We start from the raw sequence: 19,765 nt of genomic DNA, 5'->3' as shown, positions 1-19,765 counted from the left end.
CCATATATATATAACATAATAATTTTATTTTTAATGATTAAAATCATTTTGTTATTAGAACTGTAATATTATGGGTGAAAAAGGTTATTTTGATTTAAAAAAGAGTATTTATACATACAGCAACAGTGTCTGTGAGACCCAAAACCATGAGCAAGTAAAGCCAATGTGAACAAACTGAAATTGCTCATTGAAAATGAACATTTTACCACTGATAATTCAAAGACTGTTTGGACATGGTACATATAGAGAGATCACAAAAGGTCAACACAGTGTGAGGGTAATGCAGACTCTTGTTTTCAGACAATAAACCACATAAATTACGACTGTTTTTTCATTTGAGACAACTAATTTAAGTTTTTTTGATTTAAAAAGAAATTTTAAAGACGTAATTTTGATTGATTTATTTATTTTTTGTATGAACAAATGGTTAGAGCACGGTGTCCAAACTTATTTTAAAGAGGGCAAGATTTGACATGTAAGATGTCCGGGGGCCAATACTAAATTTTATTGTTTGGCTGTTTTTCTAAAAACTTAGCTAAGCTTAGTTTAAATTTGTGTCAGTGTTTCAAATCATTTTACCAAATTACTCACTCTGCAGCAGACCGGCAATGAGAAGTAGAGTCAGGGCTGTAGCCATCTTTGTGTGTCAGAAGAGGCAGAAACTCTGAAGATTACACATTTAAAAAGTTTTAAATAGAAATGTTGTCACCGCTCTTCTTTCTGCCTTGAAGTTGTTCATTGACCTGAGGTCAAGTGGATTAACGTTTTAATTATTTTTTTATTGAAAATAGAATTATTTGATATGCATTCTATAGAAGTTATGATGACTTACATTTTCTTCAGGTCTTTCGAAGCAGGCAGATGAAAGCTGTATAGAGAAGTGAAGCTCCTAGAAAATATGTGCTGCTTTTTCAAACAGCTTGCAAGAATCGACTTGAAAAAAAAAAAGGGGGTCACAAGTGTGTGTACAGGTGTGAAAATAAAACACGCAAAGCGCAGAAACGAGAATCCATTTGAAAAAGAGGAAGTCACAAATGTGTCTTTAGGTGTAAAAATAAAAGGTACAAAGCACAGAAACAAGAGTCGATTTGAAAAAGAGGAAGTCACGAATGTGTCTTTACTGTAGGTGTGAAAATAAAAGGTGCGAAGAGAAGAGAACAGTGAAGATAGTTTCCAGCTGTGAGGTTGTTTTACTCTTATACTTAATCAACAATTTTGGTTCTACTTATTGTTATCTTTATAGTTATTCACCTTGTAGCAGACAGTCAGTGAGAAAGAGAGTCAGAGTTGGAGTCATCTGTGTTTGAGATGCTTGGAAATAGATACATGAAATCGCCAACTGAGGTCATGCCACCCAAATATTTGGGTGTAACCAATTGTTTAAAAACTTAGTACTGAGGAAACTCAGCAGTCAATCCTGTACCCTTGCTGTGTGCATGTATTGGCTCATTGCTGCAAGTAAAACTTATTGCAAAGACTCCAGTGGCTGTCACCCGTAAAGATTTTTCTAACAATTGCCTCATTTCTTGTTGTTGTTGTTGTTGCCATAGCTATTATTCTAATTATCATTTATTGTTTCATTAAGATGACTTATTTACTTATTTACTCACATTACTTTCATAGCAAACATTATTATTTATTACATTTCTATACTTGTTACTGTCCTTTCACACAATTTTTTTTCTATTTCAAATAATCTGTAGGGGCTTACGGAAATGCATTTCAAGGTGGTGATGATATCACCTCACAGTTTGCCGTTTCAAATCCCCCCCACCGAGCTGTGGACTTTCTGTCTCGACCATGTAAGTTCTGTTCTTGCATATCCTTGCATGTTTTTCACGCATCTCACAGCCACTATATTCTCACCTTCACACCAGGAAGGAGAGGGTGAAATGAGAAGGTTGCAATATAAAAACTAAACAGTTAGGTCAGTCCTGTCAGACAGTAAAACAGTTTAATACTTTGTGATTCAAGATCAAATTTTTCCAGATAATACGATTGAAACAGAGAAAAAAAACTTAAATTAGTTTGTCTTAAAAATGAAAACAGCCTGTAATTTAATGTGGTTTATTGTCTGAAAACAAGAGTCTGCATTACCATCACACTGTGTTGACCTTTGGTGATCTCTCTATATGTACCATGTCACAAAACAGTCTTTGTGCAGTCTTTGAATTAATCAGTGGTAAAATGTTCATTTTCAATGAGCAATTTCAGTTTAGTTCACATTGGCTTTACTTGCTCATGGTTTTGGGTCTCACAGACACTGTTGCTGTATGTATAAATACTCCAAGACCACCTCTGGACCCAAGTTCTTGTCAGACAAGTAGGAGAATTATGTTGCAGTGATGTACAAACTGTGCCTAAGAATCTTCTTGGCTTTCTCAAGGTTCTCTGTTTTTCTACCTGTTCACCTGCCACCTGGACCCACTTCAGCACCGACCTTCTTTACTGAGTTCCAACTGGTCTCTCACCCACTCCAGGTAGGCCTGAAGTACTCCAAGGACATTCACAAAGTTGCAATAATTCAGTGTTGCGACATTGTCGACATTGTACCACCTCCCTCGACGTCCTCCTCCCCACCCACTGATGTCATTCCTGACAATGCTGATGAAAGTGAAACCAAGTAATTGTAACCAAGTAATAACCAAATAATTGTGATGAGGCAGGAACACACACTAGATGGCAGTGTTAGTCTTGTAAATAAAGTTTACATTTATAGTTCATGTACTTTCTCTTACTCTTGGAATCTGAAAACTAATACAAATACGTATTAATTGATAAAATACTTACCTTAAAGAAACATCTTCGGGGTATATCCTGTGTCACTTTCCCTGTCTGTTACTGTGCTCAGGTCAGTCTTGTCACCCTAACTTCTACAGCAAACAGAAACTCAGAAAAGTTTAGCTCATTTAAAGCAGTCAGCCTCAATGGTGAGACAGCCAGAAAGAAAGGCACATTTGCCAATTTCTAAAATCTGGTATACTAAACACCCTACCACTTGTTGTACAGTACATCACATAAAGTTGCATTAAAAAATAAATACAAAATCAGAGATTGGTGGAAATCAATCAAAAAACATATATCTAAAGATATATAAAAAAAGACTGTTACTTTAAAGCAAAACTACATTTTCTCCATTGCTCCCTCTTCAATTTTATGTCTGCAATCAATTTATCAAAATACACCACATTGCAAAATAAATGAATAAATGTAAAACAGACAGGAATCTGTCAAATTATATGTCAAACATCATTAGAAGTAAATAATTCATGTTAAAATACAGTATATTATAATAAAAATATAGTATATAATGCATTTAAAACAAATTTCTTTAATCTTATTTGAAATCACTGAAAACAAAGAAACATAATTCTGTTCATCTAAATTGCTGTGCAAAAGCCACAAGCAAAAAAAACAAACAAGAAACGATGCGTACAAGACAGCAAGACATTCTTAGGAACAGCAATATACAGAACAAATCTATTTGTGCATAGCACTGTTTGTTTCTAAATTTAACCGGAGAGTATTCACATTTAACTTCCTTGTACACATTTCTAGGGACCATGTTGTCATATCGGCTTCTCAATGCTCACAAAATCTTCGCACATCTCCCACCGTGCATCTCTCTTTCCCAAGAAAGGAGTTACCAGGTTGATCCATGTCCATGTCTTCTCTCTTCTTCTTCTTGTCTTTAGACTTCCGGCGTAAATGACATTCGTGCCTTCCTCATTCTTCTTCTCAGAGCTTTCAGTCGGTCCTTCTGCACAGTTTGGCATTGTTTCAGTAATTGACGTTGGCATAGATGCTCTCTTCAGTTTTGTTGGGTTGCTTTAATTAAAGATAAAACATCTTTAGTACAGATCCTCTGCTAATCCAGTTGAATTACTTTTTGTAAAAAAACACCTTGGTCTAAGTTAAAGTACCTCATTTCCCTCTCCACTTGTTAGGCGGCTCATAGCAACTGTGCTCTTAAGACGGTTATGTTGAATCTTCTGAGCCCTGAAAAATCAAGAATAGAACCCAAAACAAGAACAAGTTAAAAAGCAGGCCAAGTAAAGTTAGAGAAACAATAACAGTTTTGTGGAGGGGCAGTCGGAACATTTGGTCTTAAACTTTAACTTTACCTGATCACTAAAAGCAGAGCACATAGCAGTAGAAGCAGTGCGACAACTGCGGCGATGAGGACTGTCAACATCACTAAATTTGGAAACATACAAAAGACAAAGAAAGGTCAGAATAAAAATGCAAGACAGACAATAGATCATTATCTAGAGAGAGTATACATATGAGTCACTTTCCAACTAATCAATAAAACTCAACAAAGACAAACCGTGAGTTTCTGCAGATGTTTGAGGCTCAAGGCTGCAGAAATTAAATTGCTGGGTCGCAGATCCTAGAGAGTTGGAGCTGCGGCAGAGCAAGGTGGTAAGATCCCTCCATTGTGGTTGATTCACAGTGATGATGATCCTCAGACCTGTGTCATTTAGAGACTCACTGCTGATTGCAAACTTGTCAGAGTGATTGACAGGTAGCCCGTCCAAATACCACTGTAAAGTGGGAGCAGGATTTCCCACAGTCTCACAGGAACAGATGAGCTGGTCTGCAGTTTGGGTGCAGTCAGATGAGGGCAGGATCTGTGGAGCAACTGTAATGAATGTGGAGAAGACACATAACAGACATATAATGTTAGTCTTTAGTCAGAGATTGATTTATAAATAGCAAATAGACAGGTCAAATTAAAAAGTAAATACATATCAATTAGATAAATGAATTACTAAACAATACATTTACTGAAGTATGCTATACTATGGATTTATGTTACATGAAACATTTGACTTTTCAACTGATGTTGGTTCGAATTCCATCCACAGTATTTAGGTCTATTAAAAAGTTGAGTTCTTACATTAAAATTCAGTCAAAATTTGGATCATCTGGAAGGTTTCAATATACAGGCTGGAAATGACCGTGCCCTGTATCAAGAGTTGGGTAGCATCTCGATCTGGTTTTTCTTATGTTGTAAAGTACAAAGTGATCAGATGTTGTTGTTGGGGGGTTTTTTGTTTTGTTTTTTCTAAGGTAATTTTTGGCCCTGTCAAGCTTTTTGTCGGATACCGACAGCTGAAGAGTGACAGGATTGTGGGGAGAAAAGGACAGGGGAAGGGCCACAGGTCAGAATCAAACCCTGGGCTGCTGTGGCAGGGACCTTTGTACATCGGGCAGACACCCTACCAAGCTAACCGACAAACAGTGATCAGAGAACGTTAGCTGGTCATCGACTCCTAAGTTTCTTACTACCCTTAGGGGTGAGAGATAGGGAGTGAATTTTGATGTTCATGTCATGGTGTAAAGTAGTCTTGGCTTTGATGACCAGCAGTTCAGTTTTAGTTCTTGGAGTAATACATAACAAGGCAAGATAATATTACGCATTTTTACACTTTTTTGATCCTACAATGTACTGTAATTTAACAACGCAGTCAGACAGGACCACCAACTGCAGTTCAAACCATTAAAATGCTGATTATACATCAAGCCGTCAGTAATGTGACAGTTTGCAGGAAACAATTCTTTAACATTTAGTTTGGATTCTGGAGCATATTTGTATGGAGTATTGAGCATGTTTTTTTATTTCAAGTGACATATGTAACTTTACTCTACTTTACTACTACTACTACACTACTTTTCAGATTAAGTCAAGAAACCTAAGACACAATAGATGAAGTAAAATGTCCATTATTTTAATGAATTTCAGCACAAATCAACTCACATGAAACATCAGCTGTCAGTCTGGAAACAGATGACTCAGTGCTGCCATCTTGTTTGTTGTAGACAGCAGTACAGGAGATTTCCTGTCCGTGGTGGCGTTGAGTAGCAGTGAAGGTCAGAAGAGATATTTTGACTTTAGTTTTGTCCTGATACTCCCGCAGTGTCTCCTGAGTGACACCCAGGACAGGAGTCCATGTCAGAGTTGGAGGATGAGACGGACAAGGAGCTGGAGCAGAGCATCTCAAAGTCACTGAGGTTCCATCATTCACCTCCAGTGTAGACGGAGTCAGAGTCGGTGTGATTTGATCTGGTGGGAAGGTATATTTTGACCACTCAGTGAAAATGTCATTCCCTCTCAATTTTTATACTATTTGTAAAATATAATAAATCCAAAACAATGCAACTTTTAAACCTACCTTTGACTGAAATTTCCAGCCTTTGAATAATGAAACTGTGTTTGAACCGATTGTCACATTGCACTCTGAGGAAATATTTCTTGCTGTCTTCAGGTTTCATGTTGTTCAGGGTTGTGGTGCAGTCTTTTTTTGTTAAGTCTCCTGTCAAGTTTCCTTTTTTAGGTGATTGTGGATCACTGCTATCAAACACAACAACATCTGGCTCAGTTTTCCACAATGCTTTACAGGTTTTATCTAAGTTTGAGCTATAGTCGTCCTGTACATCAAAGGAGCAGGGGATGGTCACACAGGATCCACTCAGAACATTTATAGTCTGCGGCATAAAGACCTTAAACTCTCCACACTGGGCAGCTGAAACAAGACACAAATCTTTGAATTAGAGCAAGTAAATACAGTCATGAATGACTTATTTGAATGATTACAAAATAATGTCTGCCTTGATAAAATCCTTGTACTTATTATTAAACAACTGAAAAGATTCTGCTTCATCTTTCCTTTATTGTAGAAGACTATCTGTAATATAGTTGTACAGATACAGATGTGTTACAGATACTGTAAAGTGGTGTGAATGCTTGACTTACAAAGCATAGTTACAGCTTTTATTAGTTTTTCTAATCATTTATCCAAATGTGAATGAACGCCAACTCACTCTGCAGCAGACAGGCAATCAGAAGGACAGTCAGAGCTGTAGCCATCTTTGTGTGTCAGGAGAGGCAGAAACTCTGGAGATTACACAATTCACAACTTTAGTAAGTCATCCCAAATTAATGGAGTAGGGTCATCCTGCTATATATATGGTATAAAACTGACATTAACATGGATGTTATGTAAATTAGAATTTTTGTTACAGACAAAGTTATTTATCAGAAAAAAGTGCATTTTCAGACATATTTTATTTTTTAACAATAATGTGTGACACCCCTTTTATTAACTCTGTAAGACCCTGTTGATGTTACTGCTTTTAAATCACTTTCGATTATTCATTTCTATGCCTTATGTTTTAATATTTTGCCTTACTTTTCTTTTTCTATTTTGGTTTGCATATTCGAAATAAACACTTTAATCAATCAATCAATCATTACTCATTTTAAATAGAACAGAAGTGGGGAAATCCTTTTTTTTTTACCTCTACCTTTTACATATATAAACCCAAGATACAACCACGCACATACAAAAAGTTCATAGGTGACTTGAAGGCTGCTTTCCGTGGTGCTGAAAGCTTGAGTGCCTTTTGGGTGGCTTGTCCCCAAAAGTGTGACACACTGACACAAGACATTGGCCATGTAGGTGCCCGCCATGTTCGGATCAACATACAAGTTGCATGTGAAGTTGTGAAAATGAACTAGGGCTGCAGGCGCAGAAGGCAGGCATAACAGCTGCCAAGCTCGATGTTATAAAAAAAAAAAAAAGATAGTGTCGAAGGGGAAATGTAACTTCTCTACGGAAGAAGATAAGGGCCACATAAAAAAAAATAGAAAAAAATTTCTTGGTTTCACTTCTTCTTGGTAGCTTACAGGCTACTTTAAATTGATGTAAAGAGTAACATTTCTTACAGTGCTCTTCTCTGTTACGTTGACGGTTGTTATTGAGACACTGCAATAGTGCGATATTGTGTGGGCAAATGAAGCCCAAGAAAGGACAATTTTGACAGACGTAAAACAATAAAAGAGCAACACGCTTATCGTCATTTTGATTGGAGGAGGGCTTTGGCACAAGCTACCTTTCTGAGGCGTTTGTTTTATTCCACTTAAAGAAAAATGTAGAAACATACTTTGTCTTTTTCATTAGGCTATTCCTGAATCCATTTATGTTCTGTGGGCCGGATGTGGCCCTCGAGCTGCCAGTTGACTTGAGTTAGGGGTTCGGTACCTAACTCAAGAGTTCCTAAACTGGCGCCTCTCCAGCTGCCAGTCCACTCATCGTTCTTTGCTCTATGCTGGACTTGAACCCGCAACCCTCCACTCCCCAAGCCAAGTCCCTACATATTGAGCTATTCAATTCTTCTGTTGCATTCAGAAATTTCTTCCACATTTGCCAGGTGTTCATGAATGTTTAGTGAAATTTAACAGAAGTGTAATACTCGTTCAGTGTTTTTACTTACTTTGAGATATTTGCAACAACAAATAATTGTCTGTGGTATACTTTGTAACATTCAGTTTGTCATTGATGCGATATGCTGCTTTTGTTAAGCAAGATATGGAAAATTAAATTATGATATTAAGCAAAATCAGGAGTTGTACTTTACTCTAAAGGCCAGAATTTGTTATAGGCTACTAATATATTCAACAGTAGCAATATCCAAAACCACAATCAAATGACCACTTCACAATTAAATGATCTGATATGTGTTCTATTATGACTTACATTTTCTTCTTCTTCTTTCTTCAGGTCTTTCGAAGCAGACAGATGAAAGAAGTGTAGAGGAGTGAAGTTTCTCGAAATATGTGCTGCTTTTTCAAGCAGCCCACAACAGTCAACTTGAAAATGAGGAAGTCACAAGCGTGCGTGTCTTTAAAAATAGATGTGTGAAGTGTCGCGAAGACAGCAGAGACGTCTTTAAGAAGAAGATGATGTTTTACTGTTCTAATACTTTGTTAAAAAAGTTTGTTTCTACTTATGTTATCTTTATAGTTATTGGTCTTATATGAATGAATCCCAACTCACATTGCAGCAGACAGTCAGTGAGAAATAAATTCAAAGCTGGAGTCAACTGTGTTTATCAGGAGAGGCAGAATCTGAAGTTTAAAACAGTCTGGAGATTAAACAGTTGACAATTTATGATGAATTTATGATATCATCCATAAAGTAATGTGATTTTCATAACAGGGTTTAGTTGATGAAGGCCGACGTAATTGTTTTTGTCATTGCTATTATTATTATCATTTAGTTCCATTAAAATTACTTTTTACTTACTTGCGTGTGTACTCACATTGCTTCCAGCACAACTATTATTATTTATTACATTTTCTATTGTACATTTTGTTACTGTCCTTTGACACTATTTTTAATAAAAGAAATGTTAAGAGTTGACTTCGAAGAAATACATTTCACTGTCGTGGTGCAGTGGTTAGCGCTATTGCCCCCCCAGCAAGAAGGTTCCTGTTTTATCTGTGTATGTGTTATTCACACATTTCAAAGACAACATATTTCCTTCCTGATTTTTAAAGATTCTTTATTTAAATCAATCTGTGATAAAAATTTGGTAAAACTGTGCACTTCATTTCTGTTCTCCAATAACAGACATCTACAGTAAATATACGTATTTAATATTTGGTAGGTGTAGTGCTACATACAAAGTACTCTCAACACCAATCATAGATGCAGAAAATATATAAAAAAAAATGCAATAATTCAGTGTCCAGATACTGATGAAGGAGAAAATAACCAAGTCATTGTGATGTATTAAACACTGCCATCTAGTGTGAGGTCAACTCTCACTAGATGGGAGTGTTTGATACAAAATAACATTCGCACAGTGATGTCTTCAGCGTCTTCAGAGAGGTGTTTTTGCTGAGGCAGTTGACAATGTCCATGGTTCTTCACTCTTTGATACCTGTGATGTCCAGAGAGAGTTAAACTCTTTATAATTACAGTTCAAGCACATTCTTTTACTCTTGAAATCAGAAAACTACAGTTTGAAACAACAACAACAAGGAATTATGCACAAATAAAAACACTAAAAATACTAATTAATTAATTCCTTGAAAGCAGCTCACATGTATATTTCTAAAACCTGGCAGACTAAACAACTCTATAAATCTTAATATATATAGTATACATGCCAAACATCACTATGGGTATTAGTGTTAAAATACAGTATTGTTAAAATACAGTACTTTTGTTCAGCTGTATTTTTTGAGTTGTTGAGTCAGTTTAATTTCCTGTAGTAGAAAGTACCTCATTTTCCACATTGCTTGTTAGAAGTTGGTTCATAGCAAACGTGCTCTCAGGGCGGTTACGGCGAATCTTTTGAATCCTGAAAAATACAGAAGATTGAACATACATGAGTATATTTAATTCTTCTTAGATTTTTCTGACAGCTCATCTATTAATCAACGTAAAAACATGGATCAAGGAGAAAGTAAACAAGTGGTCATTTCTTTCTTTTGGACAGGATCCGGCCTCCTCAGGATGTGGTCTACTGATGTTGCGAAAAACAAAAAAATGTATTTCTAAATTTGTTCTGACGGATGAAGACCCAAACCAAGGCTGTATAGTGTCAGTATTTGCACACACAAAGTAAAAAAGGAGTCCACATGAAGTTAGTGAAACAATAACAGTTTTGTGGAAAGGTAGTCAGAACATGTTGTCTCAAGCATTTGTTTTACCTGATCACTAAAAGCAGAGCACATACTATCAGAAGCAGTGCGACAACTGTGGTGATGAAGACTGTCAGCATGACTGAGTCTGAAACATACAAGGGACAAAGAAAGGTTAGAATAAAAATGTAGGTCAGACAGTAAAACACACTAACTTTTTTAAAATCACAGCTTACTCACATGTACCTTTATCTTGGTAAAAGAAAAGTCATTATTAATAGTCATTAACTCATTAATATCTCTAATGACATTTGGTTTCAGCCATTTTAAAAGCAACATGCAAAACACCAGATAATATGTCAGAAACTACAGTGTTTTAACACCTTAATGTCAACAGATACATGCACATACATCAAATGCAGTCACTTCAGAGGACAGTACTCGACTTACATTCACTCATGGAGACTTACTCTGAACATAACTGATTATGTACTTCTGTCTCTTGTATAGTTCCTTTACTATTGTGTGTGTGTGTGTTCAATCACATACCCACAAGCCATCCACAAAAAACTGAAGCGGGTGACACCACAAACCTCACGACTATTTTGAGAAGGTAACATGTGCACTTATGGTAAATTTACAGACAGAAGCAGTCAATAAAGTTGAGTAAGACTAGTATTAGTAGCTAGCACCTTCTACCAAAATACGCTGACCCTTAACTCCAAATTTGAAATTTAGATGGATGATACTGATGCTGGGGATGAGCGAAACCATCCAGCTTGTACATGACTATAGTTTCTGACTTACTGTATTAATAAAAGTTAAGCAGAAAGACAAACCGTGACTTTCTGCAGATGTTGGAGATTCAAAGCTGTAGAAATGAAATTGCTGAGTCACAGATCCTAGAGAGTTGGAGCTGCGGCAGAGCAAGGTGGAAAGATCCCTCCATTGTGGTTGATTCACAGTGATGATGATCCTCAGACCTGTGTCATTTAGAGACTCACTGCTGATTGCAAACTTGTCAGAGTGATTGACAGGTAGCCCGTCCAAATACCACTGTAAAGTGGGAGCAGGATTTCCCACAGTCTCACAGGAACAGATGAGCTGGTCTGCAGTTTGGGTACAGTCAGATGAGGGCAGGATCTTTGGAACAACTGTAATGAATGTAGAGATGACACAATGTTTTATAGTCAAAAACTGACTGATGAAATGTCTAAATTAATGTAATAAATAAACAGGTCAAATTAAGAGCCTTTGAACAAGCAGTAACACTAGTATTAGTAGCTTGCACTTCTACCAAAATACGCTGACCCATAACTCCAAATTTGAAATTTAGATGGATGATACTGATGCTGGGGATGAGCGAAACCATCCAGCTTGTACGTGACTATAGTTTCTGACTTACTGTATTAATAAAAGTTAAGCAGAAAGACAAACCGTGACTTTCTGCAGATGTTTGAGGCTCAAGGCTGTAGACATGAAATCGCTGAGTCACAGATCCTAGAGAGTTGGAGCTGCGGCAGAGCAAGGTGGAAAGATCCCTCCATTGTGGTTGATTCACAGTGATGATGATCCTCAGACCTGTGTTATTTAGAGACTCATTGCTGACTGCAAACTTGTCAGAGTGATTGACAGGTAACCCGTCCAAATACCACTGTAAAGTGGGAGCAGGATTTCCCACAGTCTCACAGGAACAGATGAGCTGGTCTGCAGTTTGGGTGCAGTCAGATGAGGGCAGGATCTGTGGAGCAACTGTAATGAATGTAGAGATGACACACAATGTTCTTTAGTCAAAGATTGATTGATAAAATGTTTAAATTTATGTAATAAATAAGCAGGTAAAATGAAAAGCTTTTAAAGGAGCAGTAACACTAGTATTAGTAGCTTGCACTTCTACCAAAATACGCTGACCCATAACTCCAAATACCAAATTTAGATGGATGATACTGATGCTGAGGATGAGCGAAATCATCCATCTTGTACGTGACTATAGTTTCTGACTTATTACTGAAACTTAAACAGAAAGACAAACCGTGACTTTCTGCAGATTTTTGAGGCTCAAGGCTGTAGAAATGAAATCGCTGAGTAACAGATCCTAGAGAGTTGGAGCTGCGGCAGAGCAAGGTGGAAAGATCCCTCCATTGTGGTTGATTCACAGTGATGATGATCCTCAGACCTGTGTCATTTAGAGACTCACTGCTGATTGCAAACTTGTCAGAGTGATTGACAGGTAGCCCGTCCAAATACCACTGTAAAGTGGGAGCAGGATTTCCCACAGTCTCACAGGAACAGATGAGCTGGTCTGCAGTTTGGGTGCAGTCAGATGAGGGCAGGATCTTTGGAACAACTGTAATGAATGTGGAGATGACACACAATGTTCTTTAGTCAAAGATTGATTGACGAAATGTCTAAATTAATGTTATATGCAGGTCAAATTAAGAGCCTTTGAAGGAGCAGTAACACTAGTATTAGTAGCTTGCACTTCTACCAAAATACACTGACCCATAAAATTTAGATGGATGATACTGATGCTGTGGATGAGCGAAATCATCCAGCTTGTACATGACTATAGTTTCTGAATTACTGTATAAATAAAAGTTAAACAGAAAGACAAACCGTGACTTTCTGCAGATGTTTGAGGCTCAAGGCTGTAGACATGAAATCGCTGAGTCACAGATCCTAGAGAGTTGGAGCTGCGGCAGAGCAAGGTGGAAAGATCCCTCCATTGTGGTTGATTCACAGTGATGATGATCCTCAGACCTGTGTCATTTAGAGACTCACTGCTGACTGCAAACTTGTCAGAGTGATTGACAGGTAGCCCGTCCAAATACCACTGTAAAGTGGGAGCAGGATTTCCCACAGTCTCACAGGAACAGATGAGCTGGTCTGCAGTTTGGGTGCAGTCGGATGAGGGCAGGATCTGTGGAGCAACTGTAATGAATGTAGAGATGACACATAATGTTCTTTAGTCAAAGATTAATTGATGAAATGTCTAAATTAATGTAATAAATAAACAGGTCAAATGAAAAGCTTTTGAACAAGCAGTAACACTAGTATTAGTAGCTTGCACTTTTACCAAAATACGCTGACCCATAACTCGAAATTTGGAATTTAGATGGATGATACTGATGCTGTGGATGAGGGAAATCATCCATCTTGTATGTGACTATAGTTTCTGAATAACTGTATTAATAAAAGTTAAGCAGAAAGACAAACCGTGACTTTCTGCAGATGTTGGAGGTTCAACGCTGTAGACATGAAATCGCTGAGTCACAGATCCTAGAGAGTTGGAGCTGCGGCAGAGCAAGGTGGAAAGATCCCTCCATTGTGGTTGATTCACAGTGATGATGATCCTCAGACCTGTGTCATTTAGAGACTCATTGCGGATTGCAAACTTGTCAGAGTGATTGACAGGTAGCCCGTCCAAATACCACTGTAAAGTGGGAGCAGGATTTCCCACAGTCTCACAGGAACAGATGAGCTGGTCTGCAGTTTGGGTGCAGTCAGAGGAGGGCAGGATCTGTGGAGCAACTGTAATGAATGTGGAGATGACACATAATGTTTTTAGTCAAAGATTAATTGATAAAATGTCTAAATTAATGTAATATGCAGGTCAAATTAAGAGCTTTTGAAGGAGCAGTCAATAAAGTTGAGTAAGACTAGTATTAGTAGCTTGCACTTCTACCAAAATACCCTGACCCTTAACTCCAAATTTAAAATTTAGATGGATGATACTGATGCTGTGGATGAGCGAAACCATCCATCTTGTATGTGTCTATAGTTTCTGACTTATTACTGAAACTTAAGCAGAAAGACAAACCGTGACTTTCTGCAGATGTTTGAGATTCAAGGCTGTAGAAATGAAATCGCTGAGTCACAGATCCTAGAGAGTTGGAGCTGCGGCAGAGCAAGGTGGAAAGATCCCTCCATTGTGGTTGATTCACAGTGATGATGATCCTCAGACCTGTGTCATTTAGAGACTCACTGCTGATTGCAAACTTGTCAGAGTGATTGACAGGTAGCCCGTCCAAATACCACTGTAAAGTGGGAGCAGGATTTCCCACAGTCTCACAGGAACAGATGAGCTGGTCTGCAGTTTGGGTGCAGTCGGATGAGGGCAGGATCTGTGGAGCAACTGTAATGAATGTAGAGATGACACATAATGTTCTTTAGTCAAAGATTAATTGATGAAATGTCTAAATTAATGTAATAAATAAACAGGTCAAATGAAAAGCTTTTGAACAAGCAGTAACACTAGTATTAGTAGCTTGCACTTTTACCAAAATACGCTGACCCATAACTCCAAATTTGGAATTTAGATGGATGATACTGATGCTGTGGATGAGGGAAATCATCCATCTTGTATGTGACTATAGTTTCTGAATAACTGTATTAATAAAAGTTAAGCAGAAAGACAAACCGTGACTTTCTGCAGATGTTGGAGATTCAAGGCTGTAGAAATGAAATTGCTGAGTCACAGATCCTAGAGAGTTGGAGCTGCGGCAGAGCAAGGTGGAAAGATCCCTCCATTGTGGTTGATTCACAGTGATGATGATCCTCAGACCTGTGTCATTTAGAGACTCACTGCTGATTGCAAACTTGTCAGAGTGATTGACAGGTAGCCCGTCCAAATACCACTGTAAAGTGGGAGCAGGATTTCCCACAGTCTCACAGGAACAGATGAGCTGGTCTGCAGTTTGGGTGCAGTCAGATGAGGGCAGGATCTGTGGAGCAACTGTAATGAATGTAGAGATGAAACATAGTGTTCTTTAGTCAAAGATTGATTGATGTTTTAATTAATGTAATAAATAAGCATGTCAAATTAAGAGCCTTTGAAGACTTAAGAAAATATCAATTAAATTCACTGAATTATCGCTGCAGTTATGTAACGCAAAATTCGAATCAGTAGACCAGTATACATATAACATTGAAATCATGTGATACATACACTGAACATCTATTTGACTGATGGTGGATCGTCCAGCTCCAAGATCATTTTCAGCCTCACAGAAAAAAGGAACACTGACTTTAGAAGCTTGAATGTGTAAAACATGTCCGGTCCCCATGACAGTCTCCTGGCCTCCCTGAGATGTGTACCAGGTGTAGTCGCTCACTGCTGGGTTGGCAGTACTACTGCATGTCAGAGTCACAGTGCTGTCTTCTGGTACTGGACCAGAGGGACTGACTGACACTGTGGTGTGTTTGGGTGAATCTGAAAAATAAGCCATGAAGCAAAATTGTTATTGCTGTACAGTATGTTACATTGTTAGTTGTGAATTCTAACATCTGTGTTTCCTGTAAATTGAATTAAAATTTGTCATATACAGTATGTCCTGGTAACGCATTTTTTTACATCCCTATTATATTAATAGAATGTCACAAAGTTGACAGCAAACAACAACAGCCAGCCTTCTTGCTATGTCTCTGCCATGTTTAGTGTTTATTGTATTATGTGGTAGATATAATTCGCCATTAATAAGTACAAACACCTGAATAATACAGCGTGGTAAGTTGTATTTTTGTTGGTCACTAGTACCCATTGAGTCAATAAGGAAACCATGATTAAATGATTGACTATCCTCTATCAATATATAATATATATATAATATATCTATATATAATATATAAGATAGATAGATAGATAGATAGATAGATAGATAGATAGATAGATAGTCATGTGAAAGAACTAAATAAACCATTTAATGAAAAAACATGATAATTTATAAATCAGTGCACTTCATACAGATAGAACTGTCAGGATGTCTAGAGCATATAAGTTTGAAATTTGATACATACACTGAACATCTATTTGACTGATGGTGGATCGTCCAGCTCCAAGATCATTTTCAGCCTTGCAGAAAAAAGGAACACTGACTTCAGAAGCTTGAATGTGTAAAACATGTCCGGTCCCTATGACAGTCTCCTGGCCTCCCTGAGATGTGTACCAGGTGTAGTCCCTCACTGCTGGGTTGGCAGCACTAAAGCATATCAGAGTCACAGTGCTGTCTTCTGGTACTGGACCAGAGGGACTGACTGACACTGTGGTGTGTTTGGGTGGATCTGAAAAAAAAGGAATAAATTATGAATTTGTATTATTTATGAGTGTAACGAAATCTGACATTTTTAATTAAGTAAAGGCAGAATATGTCGTGTTTTTCTTAATGAAATGATAGCTTTGACAAATTTTGTAGATGGTTACTCGGCAGTGCAAAAAACCTAAACAATATAACATGATACCTAGTATTTTACCTAGTATTTTCTATGGTCACATTTCATACAGGCAGATATATTAGGATGTCTTAAACATATAAGTTTTGAATTTGATACATACACTGAACATGTATTTGATTGATGTTGGATCGTCCAGCTCCAAGATCATTTTCAGCCTTGCAGAAAAAAGGAACACTGACTTTAGAAGCTTGAATGTGTAAAACATGTCCGGTCCCCATGACAGTCTCCTGGCCTCCCTGAGCTGTGTACCAGGTGTAGTCCCTCACTGCTGGGTTGGCAGTACTGCTGCATGTCAGAGTCACAGTGCTGTCTTCTGGTACTGGACCAGAGGGACTGACTGACACTGTGGTGTTTTGGGGTGGATCTGAAAAATAAATGATAAAATTGTATTATTGAGTGTACAGCAAATTATGTCACTAGACGATTCTTCACTCTTTAATACTGATTGTGGAGCATATTTGTATGAATGTTGCTGATTTTCAAAGTGACAGATCTGACCTTCAAACAAGAGCCGCAACTAATGATTACTTTCATTGATTAATCTGTAAAAACAGTAACAAATACTGTCTTAAAGAATCCTGTTCTCTGACCAACGGTCCAAATCCCAGACGCATTCAATTTATCATGGTGTAAAAGAGAAAACAACCGGAAATCCTTACAGTTTGATCTCATAAAACAATTGTTTATCACTTTTTATTAAAGATATAAATCATTTATCAAAATTGTTTAATAATTTTTTCCAATAATTGACTAATGGATTAATCGTTAAATTATTAGAAATGACTTCAACTAAGTCAAGTAAACCAAGACAATAGATTATTTGTTTTTTTTAAGATTATTATTTTTTGCTTTTTATGCCTTTAATGATAGTACAGCTGAAGATAGACAGGAAGCAGGGGGCAGAGAGAGGGGGAGTGACACGCAGTAAATGGCCGTCAGATGCGGGACTCGAACCGGGGCCAGCTGCAGCGAGGACTGTAGCCTCCACACACGGGGCGGCTGCTTAACCCACTATGGTACCAACCGCCCCACACAATAGATTATTTGTGATGTTCATGAATATAATGCATTTCAGCACAAATGAACTCACATGAAACATCAGCTGTCAGTCTGGAAACAGATGACTCAGTGCTGCCATCTTGTTGGTTGTAGACAGCAGTACAGGAGATTTCCTGTCCGTGGTGGCGTTGAGTAGCAGTGAAGGTCAGAAGAGAGATTTTGACTTTAGTTTTGTCCTGATTCTCCCACAGTGTCTCCTGAGTGACACCCAGGCCAGGAGTCCATGTCAGAGTTGGAGGATGAGACAGACAAGGAGCTGGAGCAGAGCATGTCAAAGTCACTGAGGTTCCATCATTCACCTCCAGTGTAGACGGAGTCAGAGTCGGTGTGACTTGATCTGGTGGGAAGGTATATTTTGACCACTCAGTAAAAATGTCATTCCCTCTCAATTTTTAGACAATTTGTGAAATACAATAAATGCAAAATAATGTAAAAAATGTTCTACAAGAGAATGAGTGATGTGATGTGTAAATAAATTAAGTTTAACCTACCTGTGACTGAAATTTCTACTTTTTGTTCTTTAAAACCATATTTCATGGGATTGTTACATTCCACTCTCAGGTAATATTTCTTGCTGTCTTCAGGTTTCATGTTGTACAGGGTTGTGGTGCAGTCTTTTTTTGTTAAGTCTCCTATCAAGTTTCCTTTTATAGGTGATTGTGGATTACTGCTATCAAACACATCAACATCTTGCTCATTTCTCCACATTGCTTTACATGTTTCATCTAAGTTTGATGTAAATCTGTCCTCTACATCAAAGGAGCAGGGGATGGTCACACAGGATCCACTCGAAACATTTATAGTCTGCTGCATAAAGACCTTAAACTCGCCACACTGGGCACCTGGAACAAGACACAAATCTTTGAATCAGAACAAGTGAATACAACTCTACAGTAATGACTCATTAGTTTTAATGAATATAAAAGAAAAGAAAAAGAAAATATTCATTTAAAAATCTCAGCACTGTACTTTTATTCATTAAATAACTGAAAAGATTCTGCTTTAGAACAGTATCTATAATGCATGTGTTTCAGATAGTGTTTTTTCTAATCATTCATAATCATATATATTATAAATGTGAATGAGCGCCTACTCACTCTGCAGCAGACACGCAATCAGAAGGAGAGTCAGAGCTGTGGCCATCTTTGTGTGTCAGTAAAGGCAGAAACTCTGGAGATTACACATGGAACAATTCACATCATTAACTTTTAGAGCAGGGATTGGATTTGTCACTACTGAATGCAGTATTTGCAGAGGTTGCAGATGGAGAAAAGTTTAGCAGACCTCAAATTGCTTTTTTCAATCTTCATCAGTGAGGAAAAGCTTTTTCAGGCTAAGGAGATGTGTTGCTACCATGAATTAACACATGATATGTTGTTTGTGATCTATTGGGAATAAAATATGGGTTTCTGAGATCTGCATATCATTTAATTCTGTTTTTATTTACATTTTACACAGCGTCCCAAATTTTTTGGAATCGGGGTTGTACAATAATATGTAGGGTGGCCTACAGTGGTAGCTGACATTATTTTCACAAGGATTCATGGATAGGCTGTCATCAGTGTTGCGTGCAAATTAAAATGTATTTTAAGGATAAAGTGATTTATCTGATAAAATAAGCAGACAGACGAAGGATGTGTAGAGGGGTGAAGTTCCTTAAAATATGTGCTGCTTTTTCAAACAATCAGCTTGAAAAAGAAGAAGTCACAAATGTGTTTATGTGTTAAAAAATAAAAAGTGTCGAGATGAGAACAGAGAAGTCGTTAAGAAGAAGAAAAGGTTCCTGTTTCGATTCCCCCACCCAGTGGACCTTTTTGTGTTGGTTTTGTTTTTCAGGAATCAATCTGTGCTAAAACGTCATTTCAATGTGTAATTTGTGTTAGGTTTACATTGGCTTTGCTTGCTCTTGGTTTGGGGTCTCATAGACCCCACTGCTTAAATTACATCAAGAACTACTTCATTTCTTTTAAATATATGTTTTTCTATTTTTTTGATTTGCATACCAAATATGTATGGGATGTGTCCCATATAGTGATA

At 37.5% G+C, this 19,765-nt stretch overlaps 1 protein-coding gene across 4 annotated transcripts in view; it reads right to left on the bottom strand.

Annotated features, from left to right (window-relative positions):
• The window catches only part of LOC104930275 (hemicentin-1), a 38,619-nt gene that overhangs the window by 18,282 nt on the left and 572 nt on the right, over positions 1-19,765 (bottom strand). Inside the window, exons 2-19 of one of the 4 annotated variants that reach the window (XM_027286224.1) lie at positions 18,826-18,898; positions 18,220-18,570; positions 17,760-18,065; positions 16,770-17,033; positions 16,235-16,498; positions 15,387-15,650; positions 14,859-15,173; positions 14,259-14,573; positions 13,655-13,969; positions 13,055-13,369; positions 12,471-12,785; positions 11,876-12,190; positions 11,278-11,592; positions 4,331-4,645; positions 4,125-4,197; positions 3,924-3,999; positions 3,751-3,828; positions 3,312-3,675 (exon numbers count right to left, since the gene is read on the bottom strand). In XM_027286224.1, coding sequence (XP_027142025.1) covers positions 3,781-3,828; positions 3,924-3,999; positions 4,125-4,197; positions 4,331-4,645; positions 11,278-11,592; positions 11,876-12,190; positions 12,471-12,785; positions 13,055-13,369; positions 13,655-13,969; positions 14,259-14,573; positions 14,859-15,173; positions 15,387-15,650; positions 16,235-16,498; positions 16,770-17,033; positions 17,760-18,065; positions 18,220-18,570; positions 18,826-18,871 — 4,212 coding nt within the window. In that variant the 5' untranslated portion in view covers positions 18,872-18,898 and the 3' untranslated portion in view covers positions 3,312-3,675; positions 3,751-3,780. Of the gene's footprint in view, positions 1-3,311; positions 3,676-3,750; positions 3,829-3,923; positions 4,000-4,124; positions 4,198-4,330; positions 4,646-9,330; positions 9,733-10,076; positions 10,156-10,507; positions 10,587-11,277; positions 11,593-11,875; positions 12,191-12,470; positions 12,786-13,054; positions 13,370-13,654; positions 13,970-14,258; positions 14,574-14,858; positions 15,174-15,386; positions 15,651-16,234; positions 16,499-16,769; positions 17,034-17,759; positions 18,066-18,219; positions 18,571-18,825; positions 18,899-19,765 lie in introns of those variants that run through there. The other 3 variants (XM_027286225.1, XM_027286222.1, XM_027286226.1) reach the window with 3 other exon arrangements.

This window comes from Larimichthys crocea, chromosome XIII (genome assembly GCF_000972845.2).
Source record: "Larimichthys crocea isolate SSNF chromosome XIII, L_crocea_2.0, whole genome shotgun sequence".
In the NCBI taxonomy this organism is placed as follows: Eukaryota; Metazoa; Chordata; class Actinopteri; family Sciaenidae; genus Larimichthys; species Larimichthys crocea.
Note: the sequence above shows the minus strand (reverse complement) of the source record. Positions and strands in the feature narration are given on the sequence as shown.